The sequence below is a fragment of the Dermacentor andersoni genome, chromosome 10 (assembly GCF_023375885.2).
Source record: "Dermacentor andersoni chromosome 10, qqDerAnde1_hic_scaffold, whole genome shotgun sequence".
Classification (NCBI taxonomy): Eukaryota; Metazoa; Arthropoda; class Arachnida; order Ixodida; family Ixodidae; genus Dermacentor; species Dermacentor andersoni.
In genome coordinates this window covers 136,036,061-136,063,472 of record NC_092823.1, presented here as the reverse complement: position 1 = coordinate 136,063,472, position 27,412 = coordinate 136,036,061, and the positions used below count along the sequence as shown (strand labels likewise).

Below are 27,412 nucleotides of genomic sequence, written 5' to 3'. Positions count from 1 at the left end.
CACAATGTCGTCCGCATAAAATAAACCTGGGAGTTGCTGCTCTATTACTGTACCTGCCTGTTTGTATGAGAGATTAAACCCGATATTACTTCCTTCTAGCGCCCTCTCCAGGCCTCACCATGTACATCATAAACAGCAGCGGGGATAAAGGGCACCCCTGCCTCAGTCCCTTGTTGATATGAACTTTCTCCGCGCTCCTCATCCCTTCCCATTCAACGCAAACGGTATTTTCTAGGTAAATCTCTCTCAAAATCTGTAGACAATCGTTACCTAAGCCTTCCCCTTCCAGAATACCCCACAATATGTTGCGGTCTACGTTGTCGTAGGCTCCTGTAATGTCCAAAAAGGCCACATACAACGGTCTGCTTTCTGCTTTTGATATTTCAATACACTGAGTAAGAACAAACAAGTTATCATCCAAACGCCTACCTATTCTAAAGCCATTCTGAAGCTCTCCCAAAATGCCGTTATTCTCTGCCCATGCTTGAAGCTTTAATTTGATTGCCTGCATTGCTAGCCTGTATATTACCGATGTAATGGTCAACGGGCTATACGAGTGAATTATGTCTTTCTCTCCCTCACCTTTAAATTAAATTCATTCTACTTTGTCGCCAACTGTCTGGTATTCGTCTATCTTTTAAAGTTTTTTCCACTGCTTTCACCAGAGCTTCCTTACTTTTTCGTCCCAGTTCATTTATCAGCCTAACGGGAACCTCGTCTAGCCCTGTGGCTGTGCGCTTAGGAATTTTCTCTTCCGCTTTCTTCCAGTCTAAATTTGTCAGCACCAGCTCCTTTTCCACTTGGGTCTCTTCCATGCTCTTTTTTTCTTCAAATACAACCTCGTCATTGCCTTGGAAAGATTCGGCTGTTGCTTTTCGGATTTAATTTATTGCCGCTTCTCCTTCCGGTCTGTTTTCATCTTCCTCTAGGATATGTTGTTGTATTGTTGTTGACTTCCTGCCTAATAATTTTATGTGGTTCCAAAATATTCTAGGTGCGGCCTTCTTTTTCTCACGTATTTCTGACAACCAACGTTCACTTTCACCCTTCAATTTTGCTTGCACCAGTATTTGAACCATAGACTTTTTCTCCCGGTATATTTCCCATTTACTGGTTACTTCATCCTGTGGCAACTGCGCCTTCTTTGCCTGCCTGTGCTCTCGAGATGCTTTCTGTCGTTCGGCGATCGCTTCTCGTATCTCCTTGTTCCACCAGCTTTTCGGTTTCTTTTTTCCTTTCCAACGAACATGTTGCTTCTCTTTACGTATTTCTGTCGTTATTACACTTAGAAACTCACCATATTCCCACTCCTTACTTGGCCACTTGCCAAGTTCTTCCTCACCTCTAGTGACTACATTTGCTATTTGTTCAGCGTTCAAATTTGGACTGGCCATTGTGCTTTCCTTGCTATCTTTCCCAACTACATATCCCATTTTCACAATGATGCGTTTATGGTCACTCCCTATGCTGTTAAACCCTTCCTCATCGATGACCATTTCCCTCAACTTATCATGAATTCCTTCTGTTATCAGACAGTAATCAATGGTGAATTGCCGGTTTCCCACTTTCTACGTGATCTGTCCTTCACACTTAGGCCCTGTATTCACGATCACGAGGTTATCTTGCTCGCAAAGGTCTAGCATTGACTTCCCGTTATTGTCGGTATAGCCATCTAAATCCTGTATGTGAGCATTCATGTCACCTAATAGGACAATCTCAGCACCATTCCCGAAACCCTTAATATCAGCGCTTATGCATTCCACTAACTCTTTATTCTTCTCTGTGCAATTTTTTCCGGTCCACAAATACGTAACTCCAAGCCAAGTTTCTTTCCCACTCATTGTACCTGATAACCAAAGATGCTCTTGACATTGTGAATTTACTCTTTTCCATTTGGCTCCCTGATGGATGAGCATTCCAACTCCCCCTCCCTTTCTTTCCGACTTAGTTCTGTTGCATCCTTCCCATACATAATTCTCAATAACTGGCGGCTCTTCTGAGTCTCTAAAGTGCGTTTCTGTAACCGCGTACGCCCCTATTTGTTCTCTATGTAACTGCTCCTCAATCTCTGCCCACTTTTCCTTTCTTCTGCCGCCGTGCATGTTTATGTAGCCTATTGCATGGCGAGCTCTTGTTCTTGTTTTCCTCCTTTTTCTGTTATCGACGGCGATGCTCTTCTGATGTTCCCCTAGGGGACCTTCTTCATTACTACCTACTCTGACCTCCTGAGCGCCCGCGAGCCCCCTAAAAAAGCAACAGCGTCGCGACCACCAAGTCGCCAGCCCACTTCTCGTGCTAGCCTGTAATTGAAGTGGATCCCATCTCGTTTAAAACCACCACAACTTCTCACTCCCCTGTTTACTTCGACAACCTCGAAGCCCTTCTCTCGGCTCATTTTCCATATTGCCTCATTGGCAGCCATTACGGCTCTTTGAACGTGACTATCACGCACAGGCACCTCCGGCACCGTGCACACCACGATCTGCACCTGAGGGGATAGCTCGCGCAAGTCGTCCATCCCCTTCGCCAAGCGCTGGGTTAGTCCTGGCCATTTCCTGTTTAGGACGTCATTTAGCCCACCTGCTACTACGACAAGGTTGCGCACGTGGGCATTTTCCGTGAGCTTTTCTTTTGCTCGCTCCATGACAGAACTCAGTGTCCGTCCTGGAAATGTCCCTACCGCCACTCTTTTGTCGCCTTTCACCCTCTCCACAATTGCTTTTGAGCACCCAGCCATGTTTCAGTCGCCAGCGATAATCACCATTTCACTCTCTCCTACCTCTCCCTGATTCCCTGTGTCCTTTTCCGCGTTATTCGGACTCGGCAAAGGGCATTGTCCCCTGGGCTCCTGCTTTTTACGCTTGGCGGCCTCAAGGTAGGTGCCGCTCTTTCCAGCTTCCTGTGGCTGCAGCGTCGCCTCACTCGGGGCGTGTTGCGCTGCTGATTCACCGGCGGCGAGCTGGCGACCGCTTGCTTTGGCTCCCTGCCTCCCACTTCGCTTGTAGGGTCTACCCTACTTTCTGAGTCTTTGCCACCGCTTTGGTGTCCTGACCCGACATTCTCCGCTGCCCGCGTCTCAAGCGCGTCGAGCCGCTTTTTCAGTTCGGCGCTCCTTTCTTTCTCTTCCTCAAGCTCGGCCACAGTCCTTATTAACTGCGCGGCCTGGGCCGCCTCCACCTTGACGAAATTTTCAACTTTCGCCTGCAGTGTTACCCGCTTCTCCTGCTCCTCCCTCAGGTTTGCCTTAAGCTCTTCGAACTTTGCCGCCCAATTCCCTTCCAGTTTTTGAACGGCTTCCCTGACGCCCTCGCACGACCTGCACGTGAAGCTAGACACCTACGCGTCTGCTAAACTCTGGAATTTAGTCTCGTCGAGGAAGCACCATCGCAGGCACTCGTCGCACTGCACTTGCTCCCCGTCCCCCGCGGCCTTCACGTTCTTCGATTTCATCGCTAGGCCTACGTCCCTAGGCCCAACGAGCAAGTTCGCCAAATCACTCACGCAAAGCCGACCTCGACCGCTATCCCAAACAAAAATAATTATCACTCCCTACTCCATGTAAGAATCCGAAGAGCTAGCTGAAAGAATTAAATAAGCCTATCAAATAGGTCCCTCCTACCACCTAGGCCTAACGGGGGAGCCGCCAGACCTAGACAAAGTCGGTACATTTACTACTCCTACCAAGAATTCAAAATTTGCGCCCCTACTCCATGCAAAAGAAAACACTTCAAAACACTAGCTAATAAAGATAAAAGAGTACTTAGCTACGAACGAAGTCGCTGAAGCCTCGTGCACAGGAGCGTCCGCGAGCCACGACCAACCACCTGTCGTATCGGACCACAAACCACCCACGTACCACAGCGCCCCAAGCGGCCCCGGCACGAAGCTAGCGCGTTTTCAATGGAACGAGCAGGTTTTTCGCGAATAACAAAAGCTGCAGGTCGATTATCGAAAAAGGCAGGTGACAGACGTGTTCTGGAAGACAATCCACACGAGCCAAATGCAGTGATCACTATATGGGACGTAAGAATTTTGTTCCCACAGCGATTAAAGATTTAGCAATGGAAGCCTATGGAAACGATGAAAATTTGTACTCGATTTTCGAGGCAAGAACGATGCCGGTTATAAAACTATGGCGTCTATCGTAATACCCATTGCAGCGTATGTAGTCCGGAGACTCAGCTTTCGATTGATGCCTATCTCGACTCTCCACACATGGCGTAACACTGTCCCTGAAAGCGTTTTTTGTAACACTGTCGTGAAAATTCACGTGGTGTCTATAGAAGGATGAGCGTACGACTGGGCGTAGCCTCGGACGCTGTGGCCGAAGGGAAGAAGAGGCTTGTTCGAACGGCCACGTTTGCGATGAGCTACGCTGGAAACAGCACATCGGCCCTTGGCCGAGGATCACACCCACCGTCATCTACCGATTCCGGTAATTATAAAGTCGTTCTTCCTCGTCTACCGACTGGCAACACCGTTCTTAATTCAGTTTTCCTGCATGCTGACCTGGCAGGGCGGCCGTATCGAGCCTCGGACTTTCGCGATGCTCTCCTTTCAGTGCTAAATGCAACTGACATACTCGGCGCTGGACAATACCAGATGAGCCATTTGTGGTTGGCGACATGTGTTAATAGCATCGCGAAACAGAAACTTGTCGACAAAGGCGAGTTGTTGGTGAAGGGCCTCAAATGCCTTGTCATTGACCCGGAATGCAACAATATCAAGATGAAGCTTCTTTGGCTTCCCTCACACCTCGAACAGAGACGGATTGTTGAAGCGCTAGAGCCATATGGCACAGTGCAGTCCATCACGAGAGAAATGTGGCGGTGTGACGGCATGGAGGGCTGGCAAACGACTAATCGAGACGTAGCGTTCACATTGAAAGATGGCGTTTCTGCCAGTAATCTGCCACATCTGTTGAGCATATACGGCCACCAGTGCCTTATCTTGGTACCTGGCCGACCACCACTTTGCCTCCGGTGCAACAGAGTTGGGCATATCCGGCGACAATGTCGAACACCACGCTGCAGTAACTGTCACCGCTACGGTCACCCTGCAGATGCATGCGTCGGAACCTACGCTGACAAGCTTCGTGGAAACAGACCAGCTGAGGATGATACCATCACCGATCATCTCATGGACGTGAGCGAAGTTGTGGATGCAACTGGAGAAACACTCCTTGAGACTCATCGACAAGAACACATTAAGCCGTCATCGGCTGACATTAGCCTCAGCCAGAAGCCTGCGAGCGAGGATGAGACTAAAAGGCGCCTCACGACGAACCAACTGTGTCATGGGCAGAATCGCCACCAGTTCAGCATCGCCCACCATAGAGTTTCCCACTATAACACCTAGAGGGTAATCTGGCGCCACCGTCTATGGGAGTTTCTTAATGGGGCACCGTGCCGTCATGGGAATGACGGGACATGTGTCTGCGAGGCTCGTGTTGGCTGGTGTTGTAAGAGGCTTCGTCTAAAACGTGGATATGGCTACAAAAATAACGCGTTCTCAAAGTAAAATCTTCATAAAATGTTTCCATTCACGCATATTACGTCTTTACTCACCCACGATGCATGACCAAGTGAAGAAAAGTAAGAACAGACGACCAACTGTTCCAAAGCGAGCGCGAACCTTGTCGTCTGTCCTCCAACTTTAGCGGCCCGCTGATACTTTTTACGTAACATGTAGTCGTACACACAATAACAAGTTCTCATAGTTCAACAAAACATGTTTTCGCGTAATAATAAAGCTAAAACAGCTTTTTACGTGCTGTTCTAGTAGAAAATGAATCATTGTGACAGACGGAACGGTACTTGCCAAGCGCGTCTTCAAGGTGTCCTGTCTCTACGAGAACGATGCCAATCCGAATCCACAATATACCGGCATTCCCATGCATACCACAGCGCAGCAGCGCCAGATTTCCCTCTAGGTAATGTAGTGAGAAACTGTATGTCGCCCACCGTCAGTGGAATCTGGATCGATGTGCGAGGCCGCTAAGAAGCGTCCAGCGCCATCTGACAATCCATCGCCCTCGGGAAAAGAGGCTCGCGTTCCCAAGGTGTCAAAGTTGACAAAACCGCTCCGGGGAACGCCTACTCCTGCAGATGTCCCTTGTGTTAACGTGCACCAGAAGGTCCATAGTGCATCACCTCATCAAGAAGGGAGTGGTGCACCTCTGGAGCAGTGTTTAGACGCTGCGCCTACATAGGTAATCATGGCGGGCGCTCTTCCCTTCCATTTTGGTACTTTAAATGTCCGTGGCTTACGAAGTAAGCGACGGCAAGTACAGCTTCTTCATTCGTTACGCAATAGAAAATTAGATATTGGTGCTATCCAAGAAACAAAGATTGAATCCGACGAAAACACAGAAGTAGCCCTATCTCCATTCCTATCCGACTATAATGTTTGTGTCAGCCATGCAGTCGGCGTTTCCGCAGGCTGTATGTTATTTGTTAGAAAACATTTACCATGTGATTTGCTACATTTGTCTACAGATAGGGAAGGGCGCCTAATCTGTTGCGATATGGACATCAGTGGTATGAGCTTTAGATTTGTGTGTGTTTATGCCCCGAACAAGTTACGTGAACGGGAGTGTTTCTTCTTATGTCTAGAACATCATTTCTGTACTGATCGTGCATTGGTCCTCTTTGGTGACTTTAATTGTGTATGTAACGCGCAAGATCGTACGTCACTGAAGCTGAGACATGATACAAGTAGTGATGCGTTGCAACGCCTGATATGTGATTATCAGCTTGTGGACATTGGGGAAAATGAAAAGGCAGGATGTCGATATACGCACTTCCAGGGCACCTCGCATGCAAGGCTTGATCGAATTTACATTTCACTTAGCGCACTACCTCTTATTAACGCGACAGCGTTAAGGAGCTCGTGTCGCAGAAAAGCCGGTGTCGTCGGTGTCGGCGTCGGCGGCGTTGGCCGTGAACAATAAATCCCAGCAGGCACTTCATGAATAAAAAACAACTTGCAAGATGGGCCGGGTGGTAATCGAACCAGGGTCTCCGGAGTGTGAGACGGAGACGCTACCGCTGAGCCACGAGTTTTTTTTTCTTTATTGCCTCGCTTTTCACAGAGTTTACGAGATCAGAAGAACAGATTAACAAGATAATAGTGCCGAGAACCGTCAGCTGTTTGCTGACTACAAGCCATCAGTATTTCGGCATCTGCAACAACATTTCTAATCTTGGAACCCACTCTGGTACATACGACTGCACCTTCTGCACTTCGACAAAATGGGACACCGATTCGCAAAAATATTCGCGAACCGGTCTAGCGTCAATATCCGCATTGTGTACAGCCGTCCGAGTTCGCCATATACTGTGCAGGCCCAGGAGCATAACCAGATCGAAAGGCACACCATCGTCGTTTTCGACCGTGAGATAACGGATTCCGTGCGGACTTAATGGCAACTCTTTTTTCAAGGTTCTCTGTAAGATGTCCCAGAAGAACACTCCACCCCAGCAATCTATAAACACATGTTCAATTGTCTCTGGTTTTTTGCATAACAAACAATGAGTACCCCACGGAACAAATAAACCCTTTTCTTCTAACCATGTTTTAACAGGTAAGGTTCCTGTGTGCAGCTTAAAAAAAAAAAAGGTTTTAACCCCTGGCGCCACTAGCATTTTTTTAACGCGTTTCAAAACATCTTTTCCTTTGCCTGCACAGTATAATTCACGATACAATGGCACAGGAAATAACACATCCACAAGGTCCTTGCACAGTTTTTTGCGTGACACATCTGTCAAATATTGCAAAGAAAAACGCACCGATAAGAAGCGGAAAGATGACACCACTTCTTTTAGATATCCACGTACTGGTCCTTGCTGACAAACCGAAGACACAACAAACTCTGGTAGCACTTTACCCAGCCTCAGTTGAATCATAGTTCTGAGAAAGGTATGATCTACATCTCTAAGAAAAGCAAATCGACTGACGAGTTGTCTCACATACAGATGCACTAGACCAAGCCCACCATCACCCCCTCTTTTAAACAGATTTGTTCGGCTCGTTTTTTCCCATAGAGAGCTCCAGATAAAGACCGCGAACACTCTGTGCATTTTTTGTACATTTAACCTGCTGCAATGCAAAACTTACATTACATACCATAGCTTGCTTACAAGAAATAGGTTGCACGTCGTGGCCCGTGCGAAAATCGACTTATCCCATCCTTTCCACTTTTGTGCATTTTCACGTAACACCTCTGTTTGTTTTTTCCAATAAGGCTCATTGTCAGAATAGCACTGTAGGGGTACTCCTAGGTATTCTGTCGGTGTTTCTTGCCATTTAATGTTCAAAAACATCCTTGGTGCGACGTCCCATTCCCCATGCCAGAACCCAACGCACTTGTCCCAGTTTACTGCACTACCACTTGCTTGACAGAAACTTTTAACAGCATTGACGGTATGCATTATACTTTCATGATCAACACAGAAAACTGCAATGTCATCAGCGTAAGCAAGAAGGCTTACCTCGGCTTGATGTAACTGAAATCCACGTATCGCGTTGTTCCTAATTACGCTTAGACAAAAGGGCTCAATATATATGCAAAAAAGAAGCGGTGATAATGGGCACCCTTGTCTGACCGAGCGCTGTACTGGTATGTATTCACCTACTGATTTGTTTATTATCAATCTCGTCGTACATCCGGCGTAAGCCATCCGCACACCCTCGCTGATCACATCGCCTACATTCACATATTCAAGCATACATAGAAGCAGATCGTGTGGCACGCGGTCGAATGCCTTCTCAAGGTCAACTTGCAGCATAGCAACACTTAGTTGCATTGCGTCACAGCATTCAAGGATTGATCGTGCTATGTGTATATTTGTCATAATTGTCCTTCCTTTTATTCCGCACGTTTGATGTGGACCGACTAAATCTTTCATTACGTTCCATGCTTCAAAGCGGTACAAAAGCGCCTCGAGTGAATGCGGTGTTGCCTTAGAAACGAGCTGTTTCTAAGGCCCTGGCGTGCGTCGCGTCGCGTGCTCAGGCGCACATTTCGTTGCCGCGCCGAACGCTGCGTTGCTCGACGCTCACCGCGTCCGATGCGGGGCGCGTATCTGCGCCGTAGCCCATTGTCTTGCACTCCTTGGCGGGTCTACGGGAACGCTGTCGCGTTCCACTCTTGAAGGCGAAGCTTAAGCGTCCCCCAATTTTTTTATGGTTACACTGTGCACCCTATATTCTTTAGTGACCATTGCCTAGTCTCAGCATCGTTTGGCAGCCGTCGGTATCAAAGTCGGTGTATGTGCTGGGAGCTGTGGAAGTTTAATAACCAATTACTTTCGCGTGAGTGTTTCTTAAATCGTGTTACTGAGCTTATAGCTCATGTGTCATGCCGCAAGGACTTGCCACTCTTTGCTGTGTGGGAATTATTCAAACAGGAAGTTAAAATGATAGCTATCGAGGAATCATCAATATTGGCCTTTGAAAAAAAGAATAATTACAAAGCATTGTATAAACTTCTGAGTGAATTGCATGAGCTTGAATGCCTACATCCGGGTCAATATATTGATGATATTTATAAGGTCAAGGCACAGTTACAAACTTTGAACGCAGAAAAATACAGAGGTGCACTAGTGCGTGCGCGAGAGCAGCGTTTCATGGAAGAACAGCCTTGCAGTAGGGCCCTTGGTGATGAACGCCGACACGCGCTGTCGAAACAAATACTAGATATAGACTATGGTGGAATCATTGTTAATGATCCTACTCTAATAACTAAAGCGTTTTTCGAGCATTATCAAAAACTATTTCGAGACCATAAGCCATTGGATACAAATGCTGCCAAAAAAATTGTATCGTTGCTGCCCCAGGTAAATCAGGATGATTATAATTATACAAATGAAAACATTGATATTAATGAGGTAACTGCATGCATCAATTCGTTAGCGAAGGGCAAGACGCCCGGCCCCGATGGCCTTACTGCCGAATTTTATCAGTGTTTTCGTTCCCTCTTATCACCATTATTACTTCAGGTGTACCGTGAGGCCTTGGAAGTAGGGTACCTAACCGCCAAAATGTACGAAGGACACACCGTCCTTATAGCCAAAAGCGATGATGAGACTAAATTGCAAAAAGTTGACGGATATCGGCCTATCTCCTTATGCAATGTTGGTTATAAAATTTTTGCCAAGGTATTAGCTAACCGTTTGCAAGTTGTAATAAGATCTGTGGTCGGTGATCATCAAACATGTAGCATCAGGGGCCGGTCCATTCAGACGAACATTCATGTTGCGAGATCGGTGCTAGAGTGTGTAGCTGAGGGGTTTGGACAGGTGGCAATGGTACAGCTAGATCTGGCTAAGGCGTTCGACAGGGTAAATCACTCATTCCTGTTTACTGTACTAGAGCATATAAATATCGGGTCCCTGCTCCTTAGAGGTGTCAGGATATGTTATGCTAATGGTTCAACGAGGCTCATAGTGAATGGCTCTCTCTCCGATTCGATTAGGCTTGCATCATCAGTACGCCAAGGATGCCCTTTGTCACCGATTCTGTTCTGCTTGTATTTAGAACCACTTTGTATGAGCATTGTTAAAGAACAAAATTTCCAAGGGTTTAAATTACTGACTAATGAGGTTCGGGTTCTTGCGTATTCAGACGACGTGGCCTTTTTTTGTACAGATAAAGAGAGTGTGAAGACTGCTCTTGCAATTACAGAAGAATTTTGTGCGGCTTCTGGTGCAAGCGTTAACTTTGAAAAAAGTTCAGGTTTTTAGTTTGGATTATGGGCCACAATGTCATCACATTACGCAGGCATTCAATGGAAAGAAGATCTGCGTTATTTAGGTGTGCCTCTCTCACAGTATAGAAATAGCAACGCTCATTGGTCGGGAGAAGTTGGCAAAGTTCAACGTAAAGTGAATTCATGGCGAGGGCGTAATTTGTCAATGTTCTTTCGTGCTGAAGTGTGTAACGTTTTCTTAGCTTCCCGTCTTCTGTATGTGCTGCAAGTACTGCACTGCTCACGACTTCGCCTTCAGGCACTGCATCGCGTATTTGCAACATTTATTTGGAGTTCCAGTTGTGAATCGATGCGGCGCGACAATCTGTTCCTCCCTCTTGAACGTGGTGGTCTAGGATTAGTCCACCTCTTCATCAGGCAAACAGTCTCACGCCTGTTTTTCTTTCGAGACAATGACCATCCAATCTTGCGTGAAACGTTGCAACTCCGTTTAGTTCATTATATTCCTAATATAGTAGTGTCATCAAATGCCAAAGATGTCCCACAGGCTCCTTGGGGCTTTCTTAAGGAGGTTGTTGACACATTTCTTTTCTTGAAAGTTAAATTCAGCCTGGAGTACGTGTTCACTACGAGTCGAAAAGCAATTTTTGCGGCACTGGTGGACTCTATTTTCCCAGATCCTTTGTATCGTGCACCTTATTTAAGCCGACCTTATCAGGATGTACTTAAGCGCGTCCGAAAAATGTGTGTACCTCCTGGAGTAAAAACATTTTTCGTTAAATTACATTCGGAAACACTCCCTGTTAAGACTTGGTTGAATTCGAGGGGTTGCTTTGTGCCGTGGTCAACAAACTGTCGGCTCTGTCCACGTGCCGAAACCATAGATCACTGCTTGATAGACTGTAGGGACGCTGTATTCTTTTGGAACATTCTCCAACGGACGCTTAAAAAGGACATTGACATGACTCCATATACAATTATGTTTCTACCGTTTAAGGTTACGGGTGGTCCTTCCTATGACATGTTCATAGAACTTGGTTTACATAGCCTATGGAGAAGTAGACTGTGTGACCGCCATGCCGAAAGCCCGCGATCTACAAAGTCCTTCTTTCGCGAAAGTGCTACTTATGTAAGAAGTGTCTACGCTGCGCAGGAACCTCCGCCAGACTGGATGCACTTGTTGAATGCATGTGTGTGTTTGCCTGAGTTTTAAGTGTGTAGTTGTGTCCACTTTGTAATACACCTTCAGTTTTCTGTTCCATGTTATAAAGAAAAAAAAAAATCGGACGCCGTGGCCGAGTGGCAGAATCGCGCGCACCTTTAGTCGCGGTGGCCACGGTTCGATTCCCACTTCGCAGTTTTTTTTTTAAGCCGCATAGGACCTAGTTTTGTAGTCTTTCACTAGATGGCAGAAACACAAAACACAACGTTTGCTTTCGGTTCTGGTTTTTCAGCGGCGCCTTTTTTAAAAGCCGCATAGGACTTAGTTTTATAGTCTCCCACCAGATGGCAGACCCACAAAACTCGTGATTTACTTTCGGTTCTGGTTTTCCAGTGGTTCTCTTGAAATGTTTTCTATTTTTCCTTCCTAAAACATAGCAGTGTCGTGTTCATTTGTTAAGTCATCGCATTTATGCAGATTTTATTCATTCGACATCATAACTAGAAGTTTGCGCATAGCTTTGTGTTGTGCAAAAAAAGAAAAAAAAAAGCTTTCGTGCTTTGTAGTGTGGATCCAGGGAGAACAAAATGGCTATTCTTATTGAGTTCTTCTGGAAGGTCCGTTTTCTTCGACTTTCACCTGTCCTTAATGGCACATACTCCGAGCGAATCAGGTCCACCCAAGCCACAATGCCACTCGGTGGCCAGTGCCATTCTTATGCAACATTCGTGCGGAACAAAGGGTCTGCTAATCTGAGTCGCTGCCCGAACGTTAATTATTTCTAAAGATTCATCCAAATAAGAAATGCACCAACTAGGAGAAGATGTACAGTGTGTGGATAAATAGCTACTGTTAACGTGATCCCTACAGCCAAGTGGTATGAAACCATTTGAATAAATGTCCCGTGCTGTGTCTGCCCCAATCGCTCTACAGAGAAGCTAGCTTGGCTAGCCGTCAGTATTTAGGATCACCATATGGCGTCGCTTGTTCGGTGCAGTTGCTTTTAATGCGCAGCCTTCTTTGCGAGTACCCCCAGCAATTTGGTAGCAAAATCGTGCAAAATCGGGTCTGTAACGCCAAAAAACTTGACGCATTTCCTACATGAATACGTAGGTTTTTATAAAAAGGGTTGGGGTGGCCAACTTGAAATTGGAAGTGGTATCAGCATAAATTTGGGCGTGATAAAGGGATGGGCCAAGTTGAATTTGGTTCTCGTCTCTCCGCTAAGCCCCGGTAGCACAGTACGTGCCCGCTTTTTAGCACTGTATATGCTTCTTTTGTCCTCCTAACCTCACTGAGCCCTATTATATCCCATTTACTACCCTCTAATTCCTCCAATAACACTGCTAGACTCGCCTCACTAGATAACGTTCTAACGTTAAACGTTGCCAGGTTCAGATTCCAATGGCGGCCTGTCCGGAGCCAGGTATTCTTAGCACCCTCTGCTGCGTCACAGATCTGACCGCCGCCGTGGTCAGTTGCTTCGCGGCTGCTGGAGACTGAGGGCCGGGGTTTGATTGTTGTATTCATATAGGAGGTTGTGGCCAAGTACTGCACCAGGGTGGCCAATCCTGCTCTGGTGAGAGAGTGCGTTACCGGTTCTGGTCACCGGGATCAGGCCGCACTCCAGGCTTGTTTGTGCAATTTTCTCAAGACACGGTTTTTTTTTTGTATTTTCCGGTGGAGAATTGCGCGGCACCGGGATTTGAACCACGGTCCTCTTGCACGGGAGGCGGATACTCTACCGCCCCCGCAGGAGTTAAATTAAAAATTAAATTATGGGGTTTTACGTGCCAAAACCACTTTCTGATTATGAGGCACGCCGTAGTGGAGGACTCCGGAAATTTCGACCACCTGGGGTTCTTTTAACGTGCACCTAAATCTAAGTACACGGGTGTTTTCGCATTTCGCCCCATCGAAATGCGGCCGCCGTGGCCGGGGTACGATCCCGCGACCTCGTGCTCAGCAGTCTAACACCATAGCCACTGAGCAACCACGGCGGGTCCCACAGGAGTTGTACGCCCCATTTAACCTACAGTGGTGCCTTATTTGATCAGTCAAGGTGGACCAATCTGAGCTCGGTTATACCGCACGGATGGCACTCGGCTAGAGAACCTGGTATTTATGACCTGCACATGTGTGGCCATACATAATTTAGGATATATATATATATATATATATCTTTAGGAGGGTTCCCGTACAGTGATAAACTAAAAGAAAAGACATTAAAAAGGGTGAAGAAAAAAGAAAAAAAGGAAGGGGAAAAAAAAAAAGGAAGAGAACATGTGATTTGAACTCGTGACCCTTGGATGTTGCCCGGAAAGATATCTCAGTCGGTTGGTTCGTCAGGCCCCACGCTACTTTGAAGCGCCATAGCTCCTGCGGTGAAACAAATGTCGAATAAGAACAGTTTGCATGAAAGCTTTCTTGGTGATTTGGTGGTGTTGGAATAAAAGCTATCTCTAGGACCACACATAGAGCCGAATTGGAGCATTGTATAGACGTTAGGAAACTTTCAATTTGGGAAATTTTAATGCTAAGCCTGGCACATTCCCGATGCGTTTCGGTGGTCGAGGGAAGCGCCTTCCGATGGGGCGTTGATAGAGATGCCACCGATCTCTGAGGACTTATACACTTCGCGTCGCGCAACACTGACAGGTCAGAGCCAGTGAGTTGATAAGGATGATAAGGAGTGACCAAGGGTTATATGGGACTCATCACGGTTGATAATAGTTCGACGCAGACGGATAAGGTGCTAAAGAGCGATAAGGGCTTATAATCTTCGGCTCAGTTCTGATAAGGTTTATAAGGACCGGTGAGGGTTGTTAAGGGTGAGATCAAGTCTGATAAGGTTGATAAGGAAAGATAACGGTTGATATAGATCGGATCGATTGCGATAAGTTTGATAACGACAGACAAGGGTCGGATCGAGTCTGATAAGATTGATAACAACTGAAAAGGGTTGATAAGGGTAGGACCTATTTCGATAAGGTAGATAACGAACGAAAGGGGTTGATACGAGTTTATATTGGTCGGATCAAGTTTGATTAGATTGATAATGACACCGGGCTGCATGGAGATAAGCAGGTGGCACAATGCTTACGCATACTTAAGACAACGCTAATGGAGTTTCTGCGGTAATTTTTTTCCGATGCTGCTACAGCCTGGCCCACTACACCTCGACATAAGACAGTATAGCGTACGCTATGCGCTAAGCAGCGCACGTTTATTACAGTTTTAGTTGGCCTGCGAGATCTTCCAATCTCAGAGGCCATATGTCATCGTCGCGGCTATCTCCCGACTTTTCCAATAGGCGACGCTGACATCTCAAAGGTTTCCGGCTAGGATGCAAAACTTGCGCCCACCCGAAACAAAGGTCAAAGCCACATCATAATCATCATCATTTCTTTCCCGAAGTTTATCTGACATCTCGAAGGTAACAATTCTAGTCCATCAGCAGGTCTACTCGAAGAGGGGGATAATGCTTGCCCAAGAATTGACATGCATAATCGACTAATTAAAGAAAAGTTCACTAATTGAGTTTTTAACTAATTACCTTATGGCACATATTGGAATTTACCAATTCTAGCCGAGGAGTTTGCTAGGCAGATCCACTTGGAACGAATTCTCAGGCTGACACCAGTTTCGAGATATTAATTTCCGAAAACTTTGCGAAGAAATGCATTGGCGTTCCAGTTACTTTTGTACTTCAATTCATAAAACGACGTTTACTTAAGATTATAAGTGGAACGACAGTGCATTTTTACCGCAAGTTTGACGGCGCGTATCTCGTAAATGGTGTCATCCACAAATATGTCTTGCAGTCTCACCCGCTAGAATTTGTAAATTGCAATATGTGCCATAAGGTAATTAGTTAAAAACTTAGTGAGTTTTTGTTGATTAGACGATTATGAATTCCAACTTCTTGTGGATGTAATGTCCGCCGCTTCGAGTAGACCAGCTCATGGACTAGAATTGTGCTGCCACAGGAAATATGTAAAAATTTTGAAATTGTTCGCTGAAACACCCGGTATGTTAGCTAACGAAGCAGAAAGAGCGCGTAGTCTGCGGCGTGGATGGTTTCACGTGACCTGGTTGCAAGTATATAAATATATATATATATATATATATATATGCTAGCAAGAAAAGTAGGAAGCTACCTATAAAGAATGGGGTCAGACAAGGAGACACAATCTCTCCAATGCTATTCACTGCGTGCTTGGAAGAAGTATTCCAGCTATTAAACTGCGAAGACTTAGAAGTAGGGATCGACGGCGAATACTTCAGCAACCTTCGGTTTGCTGATGACATTGTTCTATTCAGCAACACTGCAAACAGTTACAACAAATGATCGAGGGCCTTAACAGAGAGAGTGTAATATCTGCAGAAGAACAAAGATAGTGATGAATAACCGGGCAAGGGAACAAGAGTTCAAGATGGCCAGTCAGCCTCTAGAGTCCGTGAAGGAGTACGTTTACCTAGGCTAATTAATCACAGGGAACCCTGATCATGAGAAGGAAATTCATAGAAGAATAAAAATGGGTTGGTGCACATACGGCAGACATTGTCAGCTGCTGACTGGAAGCTTACCATTGTCATTGAAGAGGAAAGTATACAGTCAGTGCATCTTACCGGTTCTGACATATGCGGCAGAGACTGGGAGACTGACAAAGAAGCTAGAGAACAAGTTAAGGACCGCGCAAAGTGCGATGGAGCGAAGAATGATAGGCATAACTTTAAGAGACAGAAAGAGAGCGGTATGGATCAGAGAGCAAACGGGTATAGACGATATTCTAATAGACATTAGGAGAAAGAAAATGGCGCTGGGCAGGTCATGTAATGCGTAGGTTAGATAACCGTTCGACCATTAGGGTTACAGAATGTGTACTAAGAGAAGGGAAGCGCAGTCCAGGACGACAGAAGACTAGGTGGGGCAATGAAATTGGGAAATTCGCGGTTACTAGTTGTAATCGGTTGGCGCAGGACAGGGGTAATTTGAGATCGCAGGGAGAGGCCTTCGTCCTGCAGTACACATAAGATAGGCTGATGATGATTATGATTATGTTGATGATAGCAACACCTTCGGATAGGCGACTGGCTTGGCGATCTCTCCGAGGGAGTTTTCCAACTGACCGCGCCTATAGTAAAGTTGGCCCCAAACTGTAAAACCGAAGTCATATGAAAATTACAAGGGGTGGCGAAAGCTGTAACGAAAGAACGATTTCTGTTTCGGGTTTCACCCGTCTACGATAGTACATTAACCAAAGAATAACAAACAAAACAGTGGTTAGCACAGAATAACTTTTTGTTTTGTGTTTAAAGGATACTGACATGATGTTGACGATACATTTTTATCGTTAACTGAAGGTCTTGTGCTTTGAACTCTAGAAAAAATAGTGACAAGTCTCAGATGGTCATGAATAACTTAGCATAACAGCTTTCCTGCGGTCAGTTGCGGTTTCATTTCCCAGGAGGATACTGTGTCATAACGTAACGACATTCACGTGGTAGCAGGATATTGCAATGTTTTGAAGGGCCTCTTACGAGATTCTCCCTTTGTTAAAATTTCGGATAGCTAATTGGTTGTCGCATAATATTACTCCCGCTTTTGTACCCGCACAAGTGAGCGCTACTGCAACCTCCTCGGCTGTACAGGCGTCCCTCGTGCACTTGGAGCACGCTATCTTAACGCATCTGTCGCCATCAACCACCGTCGACACCACAGCCCCGTCTCTGCCGCAAGCGGCATCCACGTACGCTACTTTATGCGCCGGTGTGTTTTTAAGTTTATTTACTAGAGCCTTAGCCCTGTGAGCTCTCCTCTCTTCGTTGTAGATAGGATGCATAATTTTCGGTACGGGGGGGCGATTCGGAAGCGTTTACGCACGTCCAACGGAATGTCCTTCTTGTCAGTCGGGGCACCCCTGTCGCATTGGATCCCTACCCATTCCATGATTTTTCTCCCTGTCTTAGACTGCTCGTCCTCTCCCCCCCCCCCCCTACCTACGTGTAGGTTAAGAGGCGGGCACCCCAGCTCGGTGAAATAATAAAATTTTCAATCAATCAATCAATCAATCAATCAATCAATCAATCAATCAATCAATCAATCAATCAATCAATCAATCAATCAATCAATCAATCAATCAATGCAACGTTTTGACACTCTCTCCGGTTCGTTCGGTCGTATGCTATGTGCCACTACATCGACATCACAACAAGTAGCAGAATCTTAAGTATCCCTAATTACTCTTGAGTATGCCTAATAATTAATAGTAATTACATTACTATTAATAATAATATACTAGTAATTACATTTCATTTGCGAATTATATTTACCTAACTTACTTTTTAATTAGCCTCACTGTTCTTAATTACCTAACCTTAATAGTGATTACGCTCAAGTAATTTCATCGTGGTTAATCTCCAATAGGATTCATTATACCCGCGTGAACTTCATTATACCTTCATTAGGCTTAAGGAGTCGTATTTAGGCTTAATTAATTTCATAGTAATTAATATTATTATTTCGTTGACCTTGATTACCCTTAACGCCTCTTCAGTGTTCACTGTACGTAGTCATGATCACAAATCTAAGTAGCCATACGCAGTCACATAAGGCATTCTCATGTACCAACCATAGGACCGCACGTGCGGAGCGCATCGCATCATGCAGACGGACAGGTTTCCGAGGGCTTACGCGTGAAAGCATCGCAATGTCCTGCTCCCACGCGACCACGTGCAATGGCGTGACGTCACGATACAGTATCCTCCTGAGAAACGAAACTGGCTGTATAAAAGCTACTTTATTAAATTATTTACGGCCCTCTGAGGCTTACTACTTTTTTCTCTGAGGTTTTGATGTCTAAGACAATAATAATAATAATAATAATAATAATAATAATAATAATAATAATAATAATAATACCTTTACTGCCAATAATTAAAACAGTACATTCATACAGGCCTGCCAAAGCCTTTGAAGGCTTGAGCGGCAGCGCCTGGCAGGCAGCAAAACCATACACGGTACATTAATAGACCAGTTATAAGCAGCGAACTCAAGTATAGAACACCAAAAAAGGTTATTAGAATTCATACAGTGTCTATGAAAAGAATTTTCATTGAACATAATGAAACACAGAAGTACAGCAATGCGTGTGAACAAACATTATCACGAGATAATGCATAACCATATACCAGACTGACCGTCACGGTGCAAAGGAATCACAGAATCACATGCACGAACCCAAGCTATAACGGTAAATAAACGGAACAAGTACGCCTTTACGAGCAGATACGCCTTAGCAGTCTCTAACTTATATTTCGTTTTTGCACAGAAGGTGCTGTGCGGTAGTTTATTGAAGTAGGTGGGCACATAATGGGCCCGAGCTCTAGTGCCGTTCCTTGTGGAACAACGTGGCCTCCAAAAGGGGTCCCTGGGCCTTAAGCATCGGGAAGCTGTGTACGGAACTAGGAATTGACTGGACCAGAAGTGTTTTAAAACAACCGTTTGCATTAAAAGATAGTTGAAATTCGGCATCGAAAGTACTTTGAAACGGTCTGTGTCAGCATTCAGGCTCCGATCATAACATATGTTTCTTAAGAGGGAGTGCAGTATCGCATTTATTCTGTTGTGCCAGCGGACAGCACAGTGCCCGTAAATTGTTATGCCATACCGGAGTAGACTGTAGCCTAAAGCATGTGTTATTGTTTTCCTTACTGATAAGGGCATGTAGTATCTTATATTGTACAGCTGATTTAACGCAAATGAAATAAATGTTCCGAAATATCACGTCTGTGCTCCTTTAGGAAATAATGCAAGTCAGTGCACGCGGAGGCACGCACGCACAACCTCTGGCGCCTACCAGGTGCGTAAGAACGTATCTGAAATAAAAAAATTAAATTATGGGGTTTTACGTGCCAAAACCACTTTCTGATTATGAGGCACGCCGTAGTGGGGGACTCCGGAAATTTCGACCACCTGGGGTTCTTTAACGTGCACCTAAATCTAAGTACACGGGTGTTTTCGCATTTCGCCCCCATCGAAATGCGGCCGCCGTGGCCGGGATTCGATCCCGCGACCTCGTCTGTTTAGCAATTTCCCACTACTGCATCGATGAACATAGTTCGCGGTCCGAGAAAGTGAGGCTTGCTATATCTAGCCTAATTCGATTATTTATTTTCAATTCGTTGTTCCAATAATCGGACAACCGTACTCATTTCGGCAATATAGCTTTGCAAGTACTTATACCTCCGTACAAGTATAGAACCAAATAAAAATGAAGAAAAGAAAAGGGGGGGGATGAGGTGGTGTGGGGGGGGGGTGCGACTATTTACTTGCCGGCCCCTCACGGCGGAGAAGTGAAAAAACGTTCCGGAACTGAAGCTCTCGCATTCACCTTTTCAAGAGGCGCCTCCCCACTCCCCTCGCCTTCGTTTCCAAAATGACCACTTCACAGTTCGAAACAGCTTTCGAGAAACACGCCGAGCATCTCGGTGAAAAGCTAATATCCACGAGTGCGCAGCAAAGCGGAGAGCAAACAGGTCGCGCACCAGCAGACGGCGCCTGTCACTCTGCCTTCGTCTTCGCGGCTACGGGTGCATTCGCGATAACGAAGTCGTTCAGCGCCTCGCGCCGAACACGGCAGGCGGGGAGGGCCGCGCAGAGCGAACAAGAGGCGCCCCGAGTCGACCGGCGAGGCTTGACCGCGGGAGGCCGCGCTGCCACGATGAGTGGCCAGCTCCGGCGCCGACCGTGTTTGCCTGCCTGTATCCCCGTCGGACACGCAAGGCACGTCGCGAGAAGGTACGGCACCGTCGGCATTCGCTCGCTACTGAAGAGCGTGCACGAGTTGGCCGAAGCCGTGCCCGCGAAGGAGGCTTTGCAGCTGCTTAACGAATGCTTAACGTTGGGGGAAACAAAATTATGGGGTTTTACGTGCCAAAACCACTTTCTGATTATGAGGCACGCCGTAGTGGGGGACTGCGGATTAATTTTGACCACAAAGAGATGTTTAACGTGCCCCTAAATATATAATAGGTACACGGGTGTTCTCGCATTTCGCCTCCATCGAAATGCAGCCGCCGTGGCCGGGATTCGATCCCGCGACCTCGTCCTCAGCGCTTAACGTCGGGAATATGTGTGGATCTGCTAACGGCATTACGTCCATTGCCGCGAAATAGCCTTCTTGGCGAACAACGGTCGCGTGGATTCCACGGCATCGCCCACGGCCTCGTGCTCACGCGCGTGCAACGTGAGAACGTTTCCCCGAAAGAGCCTTGCCCCGACACTGAACGCGTCGGCATCGATGTGCCCGGGAAAGCATTTGAAGACCGCTCCTCTCCAGTGGTTACGTCAGCGATCTTTTATAGCGTAACATCAAATCTTTCTCCCATACGTTTCGCGAGCGACACCACAGTGTTCACAGTGGGCGCAACAGCCGAACGGAGTCTGCAACGAGGCGGCGTTGCGTGACTTCTTCACCTGTAACAAAAACAAACTATCTTACTGCAAACGCAAAAAAAGAAGAAAAAAGTTGTTCCCGCACCTAAAGTAACCTTTGTCACTCATATGACAGCGGTATAGTAGAGAGCATTGAAGTGTTGGGAGTTTATTTCTCTGCTAATGGGAACGTTCATGTAAAGGAAGGTAATCGAGATTGTGCAATATAATCGATCAAATAGGAAGAGGCATATTCTAAGCCGAAAGAATAAAGTTGTTGCTGTATATATAATACAAATGCTATCCTATTTTAGTTACATATATACCATAGAGAGAACGACCGACGCCTAATAAGAATGTAACAAAGCTGCTGATGCTGCCAAATAAGTTTTCGAAAATTATTGCAAAAATTCCGTTCGAATTTAACAACAATGAATTCTTAAAGCCAGTTCGCGTGATTAAATTGAATGAGTTGCAACTATCGCCTGCGCACACACTTCCACTCAAAAGCAACGATTATTTGTTCCAGAACCTAGACATGCTAACAAGTTTCTTTTTTTTTCGTTTTCTTTTTGGTGTAACACGTTTCGTGGACATCTCGTATATATGTACCTGCGTAAAAATTATGAGTCGCTATCAATATGCACACAGTCTTCAGTCTTCAGAACCGTGCTTGTCTCTCACCAGCGGTGTGCCGTAAGGTGGTATTCCGGCTTCCGTCATGTTTATTGTTTACATCGATAGTATTGTAAACGTAGACAGAACAAATACGCGATAAGTGCAAGTGATTCAACAATACTCGTTCTTGATATTAATTTGTATCCTTCCACATTCAAAGCTAACTAGGTATTTTCTAGATTAGCTAGTGGTAAAAAACGAATCGATTTATCATTAAGCAACAAAATATAGTCACTATAGTCCATGCTAAATATAAACTGGTTAATACTCACCAGCCTTTAGTTCTTAACATACAGCCAATAGACATAGTTAATTCACATACGATTCTTGGGGTTGACTTTTTGTCAAAGTTAGGTTGGGATTCCCACGTTATAGTTAGTTCTGTAAGGAACAGCATGTTACTGCCGTAACCTGCAGCCGCTAAAGTCCAAACTTCACATATATATTATGCGCTGTTTAGCTTACATTTAGCCTGTTGAACCTTAACATGGCTTGGCCACAACAACAGAAACAAATATTGATAGAATTATTGTTACACGAAAAGAAAAAAAAATAACTTCGTTTATTGGAAACATTGAGTGTTTAAGAACCACGTGTAGCCGCTCGAACAGTTCAATATAATATAAGTTGATAATATTTACCCAATAAGCTGATGCGTCGGCCTAGTTCACTGATATGCATAATAGACATTATCTCGAAGCGCATCAGCACGCGCGCAAAAAGAGAACGGAAAAAGTGCAACGCTGTCCTGTCTACTTTTTTTTGTCCGAGTGCTGTAGCGCTTCAAGATCTTCGCAGTGAACGTTTACTCGTTTCGTTTGTTATATACACTCTGCTTTTTCAGCGGTAAAGTTCGATACGTTACCGTTATACGTGAGGCACTCAGCGCATGCGCTGCCTCTCCGCGGAACCGCGGCAGGCATACCGAGAGATCAACGCTTTAGCATACCGTTAACCGTCATCGCGTATCAAGCTTTGGCTTAGAATTAAATTATGTGATGCAGTGAAGAATTAGGGTTTTAGAGCATTCTGCATCGCCAACACACCATTATGATGATGATGAAGTGAAAACGGGAAAGGGAAACACTATCCCGTCTCGGTGCCGTGCCGTCTCTCAGGCATATATAGCAGCGTCAAAACAAACAGCTGATCGCAGTAATAACGACAAGAGATCGCTAATGTTTTGTCCTCAGCGTTGACATGCGAGACTAAGCGATGGCTGATTTCACCATTCATTTCTTGCTGCATGTCAATACGAAGAACAGGTACACGCAGCAAGGGTAAATTCGGATCGAAGTGGGTGATTTTCTGGGATGGCATGGGCGCAGTCATAAGCGGGAAGTTCTCACTTTTTTTCCGCGGGAGGGGACAGCCAGAAGAAAGGGGTTAACCGAGGGTCCCAATTTAAATAAATAAATAAATAAATAAATAAATAAATAAATAAATAAATAAATATAACCTGTGATAACAGCTGCACGTGAAGAAACATGGTGTGACTTTGAAGAATTGTTAACCGAAGTGACGGCCTTATGTGAATATCTACAAGAGCTCATAGTTGGGGACAGTTCAATTTCACAGCTTGAATCTCCTCGCATCAACAACAGAATGACGTCTCTTGGATCAGCCATACGACACGCGGATTCGGTGAAACACGATTGGAAGATATATGTGTTTTGTGCGTATTAGGCCGGACAAATACACATCAATGATAAAAGGCATGCAACGCCTTCTCAAAGATTTAGTACTCATAAATACAATCAAGAAGTCTTTTTCTGACGAAAGGTCATTTCAGAAGAGATAACATATATAAAAATTACACATTAATACAATTTGTGAACACTTTTGACTAGAATTACTAGCATATATATATATATATATATATATATATATATAGATATATATATATATAAAGTCATATCATAAGAAGCCAACAAACACTGACACCAAATACAACATAGCTAGGGGAAATTACTTGTGCTTAATAAATTAAATAAAGAAACTATAATTTATTGGAAATGAAAGTGGATGAAAAAACTACTTGCCGCAGATGGGAACCTAACCCACAACCTTCGCATTTCGCGTGCGATGCTCTACCATTTGAGCTACCACGGCGCCGTTTCCCCATCCACTTTCTTGGGTATTTAAGTGTCCTAGTAGAACCCGGGGAGTGTTAGCCAACGCCACCACTCACAGACCTTGCGGCGGACGCGGAACGTTCTTTCTGCCGCAGGCGTCACGAGAACGTGATCCTTTTGGGTGAAGGTTTTGGGTGAAGGCAACTGGTCAATAAACGCACACACCCTACCTGAAGGCATCAATGTTACCGGATTCTAGACCCTCATTATCTAATAAACGAGAAGAAAGGGGGTTAAAGGGACACTAAAGGTTACCAGAAAGTCAAGTTAAAGTGATAAAGCAATGCTCTAGAACGTCTAAGGCGTCAATGTAATCGCGAACAGAGCTTTAGTAACCGAGAAACTGAGGTAAATGCACGACACGATTTGAGACCCCCCAGCCACATTCCGGCACTAGCCCGATGACGAAAGCACTCCTCATCATAATTTATGCACTAGTATTCAACTACTCGTATTAAAAAGATCACTTCATTAGATTATAAGAGGGAAGAAAATGCTACTTGTCTATTTCTATTCGGTTCTAAGAAAAAAATAACATTTTGACGTTACCCTTGAGTAGGATGGGTGATCGAAAGGTTTCGTTTTCGCTCGACTCTGCGCGCTCGACTTCGCGCCGCGCGCGCTTTGGAGTTTCAGTTGTTTCTTTATCGCGTCGTGCTGCGGTGGTCCTGCTGGCTCGCGAAACTTGCATTTGGAACAAGCAGCGAGAATGCCACGTCCAAGTGTTGTCGTGGGATGCGCAAACGGTCCGTGGAACTTGGCCAAGGGCAGTTGCAGCGGCGAATCCAACGTTACTTATCACTGTGTGCCAACGAGTGAACCTCTCCGTTCGAAGTGGTTGAAGTGCCGTACCTCTGCCACAACGCGCTGGCAAAGAGCCGAAAAATCACGTAATGTGCTCGCTACACTTTCGTCCAGAGGATTACGAGTTCAACGCCGACTTACTGAAGTCGCGTGAAGTGCCTTTCACAGCAGGCCGTCGTCGTAGTAGTACGCAACGACGCCGGCAGCGCGATCCCTCAACAGCTCCTCACGTTCATCAGTGCTTAAATCGCTGAACTCGAGCCAAGCATCGCGAGCTTATGTGTCGTTGTCAGGGTCATCCATTGCAACGAGCGTCGAAGTTGGCGTCATAAAATAAAGAACCAGCTTATCGTCGTGCGCTTTCCCTTCCGCTAGCCACCATAGTTCCGCTTTCGCGCTGCTGTCGGCTCTGTCTTGGCTCTGTTTCTGGCCGCGCGTTTGCGTTTTGTGCAGAAAATCCGTAGCGCCGTCTGCGGGAGCAATGCATTGGCGGGAGCCGTTTTACTCACCGACGGCGCAACGTCACTGTGAGACCATGACGTCAATACTCCTCGATCGGAGGGCGGGTGATTTGAATTGCGCTAGAGGTACGCGGACGCTTCAGAACGCATTTTCTCTTAAAGTAAGTCTCTTCTTCGCACGAAACAAGCGTTTCGAGGTTTCTGGGATGGTATTTCAACAATCCACGTTGACTTAATATTAACCTTTAGTGTCCCTTTAACCGAAGGGCCCGATATTTATTAGTCATATCATAAGAAGCCAACAAACACTGACACCAAGGACAACATAGGGGAAATTACTTGTGCTTAATAAATGAGATAAAGAAACGATAAATCATGGAAATGAAAGTGGATGAAAAAACAACTTGCCGCAGGTGGGAACCAAACCAACCTGGCGAGCTCCTTAAAACTTTTAGGTTTAGTGTTTAGTTTCTTTAAAGTGCAATTTAATATTTCTTTCTTTCGACAAACAACTCATGAGTTGTTCTACGACGTCAATCTACCACCACACGTCTTTCGGTCAGTGCCCTTTATTTTTTTATTATTATATTTAGCTTACGAACTTCTGTTCACACTAAAAGTTATAGTTCTGGTACATATATTTTGATTTTGTATGTTTTTTGATGACCATCGTTGGTCTGCGCGAAACCACATCCACGTTTTTTTTCTCTCCTTTCTTTCTGTGAGACGCCCGAAATGGAGTGGAGAATGGGCCGCGTCTTGATTTGCGAAATGCGGTTTGCGCTGATAGACGCGACGTAAGAAGAGGATACAGCACACACGTGTTTTCTGCCATGTCTGTTCCTGTCAGGGCAAATAAGTTACATACGTGAACATAAGTTAATTCTTCTTACTTTTCCAGAATTTACGAACTTATGTTGACGTTTGTAACTCAGACACTGCTTTTATTTTAACATTCTTTAGCAACGTGACTTGCAGGGACCAGCCCAACTGTGCGTGCCCTGTACTGTGTGTGATCGCCTTTATTCTTTAAGATTTGTCATCTTTCTCTTTCTTTGCTTTTTCCCCGCCTTCTTCCCATCATCCATTTCTGTTTCTTTCTCCTGCTTTCTGAAGAGTAGGCAGGCGTTGTGCCCCTTCCGGTGGCAGTTGCCAGCCTACTTTCCCTTTCCTGACTAGTGTACATATATTTTGAAAACAAATAACAATAATAATAATAATAATAATAATAATAATAATAATAATAATAATAATAATAATATTTCCTCAATGCATAACCAACTCACCCGAATCGCCTCCTTGAACGCCGGCCAGCAAGGAGGAAAAATAGCGTCTCATGAGTCGTGGACAGCATAGACGGACGTAGAGGGTAAGAAGACAGCTAAGAAAATTAAACAGATTGTAGTTTCGGTAAATTGACTATCTATAGTTCATTGGAACTTTCGGTAGTGTTAAAGAGGCTATCCATAGCTGTACTGTCGGCTATGCTATCAATAATATTGCGTTAGTTCGCTACCATTGAAGGCCTCATCGATCGCCCTTCACCCCCTCTGCCCTAGCTCTAATCGCTTTCGTTGCGTTATGTCGCCGCCGTTATACGGACAAAGAAGCGCAAGGAGCGCGTAGCTGTCGCAGAGGCACACAAGTGCCTCTGGGCGAGCGAGAAAAGCAGAGCAGGGTCGGCCAGACAAACCATTCACGATGCCTGTGACGGTGCGGAGATTAAAGGCTCCTGCGCTGCACCCGCCGGTGGTGAGTTTGCGTTTGTCAGCACGGACGGTCTTCAGCTTAGCAGCTGTGCCAAGTGTTTCCTTCATCTGACTGCTATAGCAAAGTGCCCCGACTGTAGCAGCGGCCCGCTGCGGTCCCATCCAAGGCGCGCCTCTCCCGCATTCCAGACTACGTTCAACCAGCTGCACCACGTCGATGCATTGTTTAGTTCGTCACCCATAGGGTAGCCCGTGCTCAGACGACCGAAGCGCGACAGCCGATTGCCTCCGCGTCTAAACTAGTCCCGCTCAA

The 27,412-nt window shown here is 45.5% G+C and overlaps 2 protein-coding genes across 2 annotated transcripts; both read left to right on the top strand.

The window, feature by feature from the left end:
- Window positions 1-4,602: 4,602 nt before the first annotated feature.
- Window positions 4,603-5,358, top strand: LOC126543725 (uncharacterized). Its single transcript, XM_050190829.3, has one exon. The coding sequence runs from the start codon at window positions 4,603-4,605 to the stop codon at window positions 5,356-5,358; it is 756 nt and encodes a 251-aa protein (XP_050046786.3).
- A 1,061-nt stretch (window positions 5,359-6,419) lies between these two features.
- LOC126545166 (uncharacterized) lies at window positions 6,420-12,019 on the top strand. Its single transcript, XM_050192931.3, has 2 exons — window positions 6,420-6,443; window positions 10,746-12,019. The coding sequence occupies exons 1-2, from the start codon at window positions 6,420-6,422 to the stop codon at window positions 11,922-11,924; spliced, it is 1,203 nt and encodes a 400-aa protein (XP_050048888.2). The 3' UTR covers window positions 11,925-12,019.
- Window positions 12,020-27,412: the final 15,393 nt, after the last annotated feature.

What these genes read in the sequence shown, in the direction of transcription:
- LOC126545166 (XM_050192931.3), top strand. Translation starts at nt 6,420, where the DNA reads ATGCAGTCGGCGTTTCCGCAGGCT. An exon ending in AGTCGGCGTTTCCGCAGGCT is followed by an intron (nt 6,444 to 10,745) that starts GTATGTTATTTG and finishes TCAGGTTTTTAG; the next exon opens with TTTGGATTATGGGCCACAAT.
- LOC126543725 (XM_050190829.3), top strand. Translation starts at nt 4,603, where the DNA reads ATGAGCCATTTGTGGTTGGCGACATGTGTTAATAGCATCGCGAAACAG.